We start from the raw sequence: 9,733 nt of genomic DNA on the forward strand, positions 1-9,733 counted from the left end.
GTTAAATATATTTAATAAAATTAAAAATATTAAAATTTTAATAAATTTTCATGCTACCCTTATTATAGTCCAATATATTGATATTAATGATATGAAATGTGTTTAAAATTTTTAATTTTTATATTTAAATTTTTTAATAATATATAAATTATATTTTTATAATGTCATCAATTCGCGAACTATGAAATAATAATTTTTTTAATTTGATGATCGGTCCGATTTTGAAAACATTATTTTAAAGTTATTATGTTTTTTTTCTATGGAAGAAATTGATGATTGGTACAACCATCATGAGTTGGGCTGGAATGGCAGTTATTGGTCTGGGCTCAGGTGAAAAAATTGAATGACCTTTAATTCAGTTGGATTAATTGGGCCTGATCACTACTTTGACATCTCTGGTCACAGCCCATCAACAAGCCCAAGAGGGGTTTCACACGCTAATAATCATTGCCCATGTTGCTCGCCTATGTTAGATTTGATATATATTTTTTAATTGTGCATGTAACAAAAAAATAAATAAATAAAAAAGTATAAAATTTTATTGAAGTTGTCTAAGAAAATGAGTAAACAAGCACTCAAAGTCTTATTCTAAATGTATATCAAAGCACATACATTACTAACAGTGTGAACCTAGCTAATTGAGTCAGATTTGTGAAAGAAGGTTGATCAAGGCTGGGCGAGGCCTACACTTAGCCAACAAAGGCTGAGCCTTGGGCAAAGTGACTCCAATCCCTTCACTCATGTCCACCTTTCCTTCACCAACCCTCTCCCAATCAAAGCACTGAATCAATGACCCCAACACCAACCCAACCATTCGTATGGCTAAGCCCTCCCCAGGGCACCCCCTCCTGCCTGAACCAAATGGCATCAACCTCAACCCATGTCCTTCTTCAAACCTCTCTGGTAAGAATTTTCTCGGCTCCTTCCAAACTTTAGGGTCATTTTGTATGCCCCATACGTTGACAAGTAACATTGTGCCACGAGGTATGTGATAGCCCCCTACCATGCACTCCTTTGATGACTCGTGAGGAATTATTGGCCCTGCTGGGTACATGCGCTGTGTCTCCCTTATGATGCAATGAAGGTAAGGGAGTTGGCTTAGATCCGATTCTTCAATGAGATGGTTGGTTCCCAGCTGGTTGTCCATCTCCATTTGTGCCTTCTTTAGGACTTGTGGGTTGTTCAGCAAAAGTGACATTGCCCATTCCAGAGTTGCAGAGGTGGTGTCGGTTCCAGCCACTAAGAGAGCCTGCAAATTTAAAGGAGATTTGTAAATTGTATTTGTTTATTTAGAAGACCTGATAATTGAAATTTTCATAATGGATTTAAAACATTCTCACTATAACCATGCATTATAAGATTCATGATTTTATTTTAAATTATTGAATCAAGTTGCTGAGGCATGCAACAATGAAATTTGCGGCCAGTGAGTATGATGCATAGTAAAACTCACCAGCATGAGGCCTCTGATGATCTCGTCTGTGTAGTACTCAGCTTCCTTCTCCCGCAAGGATAGCAGAACTTCGATCATCGTCTTCTTCTTTTCTCCGGCTCTACAAGATGAAGAAGAATATGACTCTTTCGCCATTCTTGTTCTATGCTCTTCTATCAAACCCTGCATGAACCTATCTCTCTTCCTCTGCAACTCCCTCAACCCCTTCTCCTTCCCCTTCACCCCCAACCACCTCAACACCGGCAAATAATCTCCGATATTAGTTGCATATCCCAACCGAAATGTATCCTCTATTATCTCCTGAAACTTAGCTGTTTCCTCCGCCTCCACCACGTTCCCGCCATAGTACCTCTTCCCGGCGATCATCCTCATCATCACGTTCATCGTCATCTCAAAAAACGCCGCCTTCATGTCCACCGTCTCCGCCCCATTCTCCAAAAGTCGGAGAAGTAGGGACCGGACTTCATCCGAACGGATGCCGGAGAGCATTTGGATACGGCTAGTGGAGAGAATTTCAAGGGTAGCGATTCGGCGGAGGTTTCGCCAGTGGTCGCCGTAGTTAGCCCAGGCCATGCTGGTGTAGTTGTAGCCGATGTATTTTCCGGCCAGCACTTGAGGGCGGTTGGCGAAAACGACATCGTTCTTGGACAGGCATTCCTCAGCAGCAGAAGGTGAAGAAACAAGGAGGGTCTGGCGTGAGCCGAGACGGAGGAAGACTATGGGGCCGTAGCGGGCGGAAAGATCAGCCAACGTTCGGTGCAATGGCTTCTTTAAGAGGTAGAGATGGCCAATTATGGGGAAAGTGAGAAATGGAGATGGTGGAAGATTTTTGAGCTTTTGAAGCCAGTGTCTAGTGAATAAATACAAAGCCAAGAACAAGGGCAAGCACAAGTAGATTGCTTCCATCTTTGTGATTTTTGTTTGTGGCCTCGGGAGCTATATGGGTCCTCTATATACGCATGGTTCATAATATTTGTCAACCGTTTTTTATTGCTTGGCTAGCTTCACATTTGAACGCATAAAAACATGATGATAATGAAGTTGTTGACTTTTGAAGAAGTCTTATTTTGCGTTTGAATCATTTTAAAAAATGATTTTAATTTTTTAAACATCTTAATAATAAAATTTTTTGAGAAAAGCTTTTTCTAAAGTTACTATTAAATCGAATATTAAAACATGTTTGATAGTGATTTTAAAAAGTATTTTTAACTCTTTTAATATTTGAATAATAAAAATTTTTTAAATATTAAAAATACTTTTTAAAATCATTGTCAACGGGATAGAGTGTGTTTGGTAATGATTTAAAAAAATATTTTTAACCATTCTAATATTTAAATGATCAAAATTTTTAAATATTAAAAATATTAAAAGTATTTCTTAGAATCATCGTCAAATAGATTGTTAGAGTAAGTTTAACAGTTATTTTAAAAAGTATTTCCACTATTTCTAATACTTGAAAATTTTTATTTTTCAAGTATTAAAAATATTAAAAACACTTTTTATGATCATTTTCAAACACACTGTTAGATTGTGTTTTAAAGTGATTTTTGGAAGCGTTTTTAGTCTTTAAAACACTTGAAAATTTTTATTTTTCAAGTATTATAATTGTTAAAAACGCTTTCTAAAATCACTATTAAATACATTATTAGAGTTCGTTTAATAGTAATTCTATGAAATATTTTTAACCTAAAAAAAAATTTTGAAAAAAAATTGATGTTTGACAAATTTTAGAAAACGTTTAAAAAAATCTAAAAAATCATTTATAGTATTAAAAAATAACTTATAATATTTTTTAAAAAAATATTTGATAGTTGATTCTCCTTAAAACATTTTCATCATAAGCATTTCGAGCAGAAACATTATTATGGACATGGAACAAGTCTTTGTGATGGCATCATGAAATAACTTTTAATTACAAATTTAATTTCAGAGCCTATCATTCTAAAAGGGTATCTTTGAAGGGATATTTTATTTAATAAAAGGTCAGAAATGGTGTTAATATATTTACTAAAAAAAAGTAATTAAATAATATAATTGACTGAAAAAATAAGTTATAGAATTTAGTTATACCATATCTTCGGGTGGCTCGCACGCTTTCGCTCGTTAATTCAACAATACATCTCTCACCCGCTTCCTGGTCTTCTACATATGGTTGGTTCCCAATATTCATTCCTTTTTTAAGTTTTCACTGAGGCCGACTCATCTGAATATCACCTTTTGACCATATATGGAAGATTTTGAACTTGAATTAGGGTTCAACCGGTGAAGTGGTTGATTGGTGTTAGGTACATATCATCTAGATTTGTCAAAGTTGCCTATAAAAATTTGCAAGGAAATTTTGTTGTCCTTGTCGTTTGTCAACGTTCTATGATGCCGGTCAGCTCAAGAATCTGGGATTACGACTGGACCCATGTTTATTTATTGGTCATTGCAGATGCTTAGGCATGCAAGTGGCTGGGGTTGGACAAGCTGGGTTTGGGCGCCTGAATTTGAAGGCAAGTTGGATTGAAGCTGAAGTCTACGGGCAAAATTTATGTTCCTACAAGCACTGCACGGAAAGTCTTGTCTCTCATGAGAAGCATTCAGACCCCATCTTCAAAACAAAATTGCTATTGATTTTTGGATCCTCCCATGCATATCTCGTGTTTGGTGAGAATCAATATAAAGAAATCCCTGTCGTCTCTCTAATCGTAACTAGTATTAATTTTGAGTCATTTTGCATGGCAAAGAACTCGTTTTACCCCTGTTTGGCGGGTGAAGATATATAGGAAAAAATAAAGGTTATAGTGAATGGGATCATCTAAACGGTGACTCTTAGTGGAATGTTATAAAAATTTAATATTTTCTTAGTAGATATCAATTGATTTTAGAATTAATTAGAATTGACATCAAAGCGAGTTTATGTTCAAAATCATTCTTGATCCTTGAATCTCAATTGTCAATCCTTGTCAAGAGGGTGCCTCCGTAGCGAGGCCACTTTATTTCAATGGTGAAAGTTGATCACATTGTAAAGTGAGAATATAATGCTTTCTTAAAATGCAAAGTGAAAAAGTATATAATATTGTTGAATTTGGGTTAATTCTATCAAAGTTGTTAGATAGACAAAGTAGACCAATGAATATTTCCGAGCTTAAATTGAAATGAGATATATAGAGATGAAAATAAGGCTAACTAGTGAACATATCAATGTTAAGGCCATGAACTCTATCTTTAATGTTGCTAGTATTAAAGAATTTCGAAGGATGACTACAAACACTTTAGCTAAGGAGACTTGAGATGTCCTCCAAATAACTCATAAAGGAACTAATGTTATTAAAGTATTCAGGTTTGAAATGTTGACCACTAGATTTGAGACTGTAATGATAGATGAATATGAAAATTTTAGTAAATTTTATGTTAAGTTAATGGGCATTATTTATTCTAACCTTAATCTTAGTAAACTCATTTCTAATTCTAAAGTGGTGAGAAAATTTTTTAGATCTCCTCTAGAGAGAATTTAAAGCAAAATGATTGTTATTGAGAAGTTTAAATGTGTGGATTTTCTGAAGATAACTAAACTTGTATGTTACCTCCAAACAATTGAGATGATCCTTGGATTACAGAAAGTTAAGGGCATTGCCTTGAAGTATCTACTAAAGAAACAATCCTAGGTTGCAAATGTGACGTTGGTGATCAGAGAATGTCAAATAAAGAGGTTGTAAGATTTACTAGAAAGTTCCAAAAAAAAAAAAAAAGTTTGATCAAAATATTAATGCTTTAACTATGGGGCTAGGAAATGATTACTTTGCATTGAATGTCTCTCAAAGAAAAATAAAATAAAATGGTCATGCAAGTCACTTGAAATAAATCTAATTATAATTAAACAAGTGAAAATGAATCAAACTGATAAGAGATGAATGTGTTAATCCACCGTCTTTATAATAAGTATCAATGTCATTCAAAGAGGAAGCTTCGAGTGAGTTAAGTAAGTCAAGTGACTCACATCTTGATAAAAATCATTTTTGACTCCAAATATAAGACATTATACAAGAAATGCTTAAGGCTTGAAAAAAAAAAAAAAGTCAAACAGAATGTTTGTAAAATGAATTTAATCGATGAGATTGTGTTTTATAGGAAGATAAAAAATTTTTACTTGATAAACTTGCTTATCTTGAAAATAAACATGTTGAAATGTGGAAAACGTATAATGAATTGAAGTATAAAAATCAAAAGCTTAAGTGTAAGTTAAGTTTTAGGAAGGACCGGTGACATCCTACCTTTAAAAGACTATCCTCTATTTTGTTATTAGAGACTTTGGGACAAGATGAAGGGAAATAAAATAAAGAGAAAAAATGGAATGAAATACCAAATGAAAAAAAATTGAAAAATAGATTTAAAATTAATAAAATATTTTTTACATGTGTTTTCAAACTCATTTACTTAATTTTCCTCTCTTACATAAATATTAAATAATTTGAAAATACTTAAGTTTATAGATAATTTTAATTATATTTTATTTTCTTTCATATCTTTTCATGATAATTAATAAAACATAAGGAAATAATTTTTCTTAGTATTTTGTTTCCTTCTAATAGTGTTTTTTGAGAACTATATATAACCTAATGATTTGATTAATTTAAGATACAAATTTTTTAATAAAAGAAGCTTAAGATTTGTTGATGAAATTATCACTCCAACTATTCATAAAACAATATTTGTCAAGTTTTATGAAGAATAATCTTCTAAGAAAACTTATTCAAAACTGAAATTTCATTGCATTCATTTTGACAAAATAAGACATACAATTAATAGATATTATGCAAAAACATTTGATAATTTTCAAAGAAAGATGACTAATCCTATAAATGGGTCATACACATTAAAGATGTTATTGAATGGTAAAAAAAGAGTGTCCACGAGGAGCTCAAACTTCCCTTATGATGGTGAGGTTAAATGGAGCACATCTAGCAAAAAGATAAAAGCCTTAAATATTAAACATATTTAAATGAAAACTATGAGCTTAAATAATTATGTGTTGCTTACACGACTCTTAGGATCACTGAATCACATTCATGATATCTTGATAGTGGATGTTCACATTGAATGCTTGGAAACAAATCTTTTTTCACCATATTCATTGAATTTAATAGAAGAAATTTAAATTTAGGAATGATAGTGTAGATAGAGTGAAAGGTAATGACACATTATCTAGCTATTCCTAATCTTAAAGATGTCATATGTGTAGAAATTAAGTTTAAAGGTTAACTTAATAAGCATAAACTAAATTTGTTATAATAAATTTAATGTTCAATTTTCACAAAATATATGCTAGATGTTTAGTTTAGATGGTGAATGTATGATGATTGACTTGAAAACTTCAAATAATTGTTATGTTTTTAGTAAAAAAATCTCCTTTATCCTCCTCTCTTGTGGGCAAAGTTCCAAAATTGAATTCATTAACTTTTAAACCGGTTGATTGAAAATGGAAAAAAACATATCATTGTAAAAGATTAGGATTATATAGTGATTAAGGGAGGTAATTTGACAATACCAATGTCATCAACATCTTCAAAAACTTTGCTTTTCACTCTACGACAAAGCACATGGGCATTAAACATCACTTTATTTGAGACTTGGTAGAAAACGCAATCATTTCCTTAGACTTTATACCTAATTAATAAGGGTTAATTAATGATATATCCTTACTAAATCTTTGGATATTTTTAGGTTTGAGTCACTTATGAGCTTAGTTGATTACATTTGGACTTGTCTAGGACATATTTTATCCATACCCTTAGGTTCTAGATTCTTTCCAAGTTTGAAGTATCTTGTGTTGCTTTGCTCTTTGTCATGGTTCTCATTTTTCTTTTTGGTTCATTAGTATCTTCTTATATGTGTGTGTGTATATATATATATATATATATATGTATGTATATATTCTTTTTTTTTTATATATTATGGTTGATGCATCTATGAGGGTGATTTCCTTGTCCTTATTACAAAAGTTTATTTTGATGAATAATGATATTAAAATGTTCTAAGATACAAAAATATTCTTATGTTGATTGATGAGTTTGATTATAAGTAGATTATGGTAGATTTGCTTGGATAAGCAATAAAAAAAGTTAATATCATATCTTGTGAAGTTAAAAGTTTGAAAGAGCACCTTGTGATTTCATAAAATTAACTTGATTAATGGCCCTTAAAGTCCAAATATAAACCTACAACTACTTAATATACCTTAAAAATTGAGTAAAGTCACTTGAATCCCCTTGATTATATATATATAAATCAATTCATATTTTTACATGGTATCATAGGTAAATTAAGGTTCTTCTTCAATTGCCTTACTCCAATTTTTGGATAGCATTTATTCTTCTAAGTAGCCTTAACTGTTGTAATTCATTTCAATTATCAAGCCAGCCTCTTCTCATCTTCTGTTTATTTCTTTTATTCAAGTAAAAGTTATGTCAATTACTTTTGAAAATCAAGTGTCTTCCAAGCTACAAAATACCCAACAACCAACCCAACCAATAAGCACTTTCTAAAATGGTAACCCCACTCTTCAAATCACCTCAATAAAATTTGATGGTATTTCTGGAATGGTCCCAATCTACCAAATGGTTCCATAAAAGTAGAGAAAAGATGGGCTATATACCTAGAATTATTGTAGAACCTGAAGATATAGATCCAAAATATGCTATGTGAGATGCTGAAAATATAATTGTGTTGTCTTGGTTGTTGAACTCAATGTTGCCCGAGATTAGTAAAGGATTGGAACTCCTCCTTACAACTAAGGAAATATGGGATTCAATGAATCAAAGGTATTCAAAGATTGGTGTTGCTACATAGATCCATGAACTAAAAGGTTAGATTCATTGGACTAAACAAGGTAAAAGGACTGTAACTCAATATTACAATACAATGAGAAGTTTATGGTTAGAAGTCAACTTTTATCAAACGGTTGAAATGGAATCTGCTATGAATAGTGTGAAATTGAAGAATTTTTTGGAATTGGAGAGGGCGTTTAAATTCTTAGCTGGTCTTAATTGAAAGTTGGATCAACTAAAGGGTCAAGTGCTAAGCATAGAACCATCATTAAAAGAAGTTCATGCCTATGTGAAAGGGGGAAAAAATAAAAAGGATTGTGATGCTTCCAAATTCAACTACAATGAATCCCATTGTCACTACACCAATCAATTCAGCATTGGTGGCTTCCAACTCTATACTTGGGGTACCAAAAATGGATGGAAGAAAGTCACTTGGCAAGGATAGCCTATGGTGTGACTATTGTCAACTGTCTGGGCACACTAGAGATATGTGTTAAAGCCCCAAAACATGTCAAAAGATGGAAAACCAGTAACTCAAGGTAGAAAGGCCCATCAAGTGGCAGCCATATACACCCCACAGAAAGAGGTTTAGTTTAGGGATTGCACCTATGAATGTTTTTAACAATGAAAACTGAAAAAACTCAGGAATCTATTGAAACAACTTGAACCACAAGCTGCTGCCTAAGGCTTGAATAATTTGTCTTGTTCCTTTGTCTACTTAATGCATCTAATAATCCATACTTGAACACCTAGATCACAGATTCAGGTGCCTCAAACCACATGACAAATAATTTCAAGTTATTTTCTACTTATTTTGCCTATTTTGGTAGAGAAAAAAATTAGAATTGCTAATGGCTCATTTTCTTCTATGGTTGGTCAAGGAACTATCCATATATCTTCTAGCATGGGGTTAAACACTATTTTTCATGTGCTAAGATTATCCTATAATTTATTGTCCATCCAGAAACTTATCTAGGGTTTAAATTATAATTTATTTTTCATATCTTCCTATCGTGTTGTTCAAGACTGCATAACATGGAGGATGATTGGACATGTTGAGAAAAAAATGGACTTACTAACTAAAACCACCCATGAAGGATGACAACTCAGTTTCCTTAGTGTTAATGTCGTCTAGTACTCTTGGTAATGAAGAATAGTTTGGATTTGGCATAAGAAATTAGGTCATTCTTTCTCATCTTGAAAAGTTTATTTCCATATTTTATTTGGAAAAATAAATGTTCACGAGTTTCATTATGAGGTGTGTGAACTTACAAGACACCATCATGTAAAATTTTCAATTAGTAATTCAAAAGAAAGTACTCCTTTGAGTTTAGTCCATTATGATGTACAAGGTGGTCCCCTTCATGTGTCAAATATTTTTGGTGCTTGTTGATTTGTTACATTTATTGATCACTATATATGAACAACTTAGGCGTATCTCCCCAAAAACAAAATTTGAGGTTAATTCGAT

General features: G+C 32.3%; 1 protein-coding gene across 1 annotated transcript; it reads right to left on the reverse strand.

The window, feature by feature from the left end:
- Positions 1–573: 573 nt before the first annotated feature.
- Positions 574–2,359, reverse strand: LOC117922575 (cytochrome P450 81Q32-like). The gene is made up of 2 exons (XM_034840723.1): positions 1,454–2,359; positions 574–1,249 (listed from the first exon to the last, which is right to left on the reverse strand). Exons 1-2 carry the CDS (start codon positions 2,357–2,359, stop codon positions 644–646), a joined length of 1,512 nt encoding a protein of 503 aa, XP_034696614.1. The 3' UTR covers positions 574–643.
- Positions 2,360–9,733: the final 7,374 nt, after the last annotated feature.

This window comes from Vitis riparia, chromosome 9 (assembly GCF_004353265.1).
Source record: "Vitis riparia cultivar Riparia Gloire de Montpellier isolate 1030 chromosome 9, EGFV_Vit.rip_1.0, whole genome shotgun sequence".
NCBI classification, from domain to species: domain Eukaryota; kingdom Viridiplantae; phylum Streptophyta; class Magnoliopsida; order Vitales; family Vitaceae; genus Vitis; species Vitis riparia.

Coding starts and splice junctions, on each gene's coding strand:
- LOC117922575 (XM_034840723.1), bottom strand. CDS start 2,359: ATGGAAGCAATCTACTTGTGCTTGCCCTTGTTCTTGGCTTTGTATTTA. Junction 1,250..1,453: donor TCATCAGAGGCCTCATGCTG/GTGAGTTTTACT, acceptor TTAAATTTGCAG/GCTCTCTTAGTGGCTGGAAC.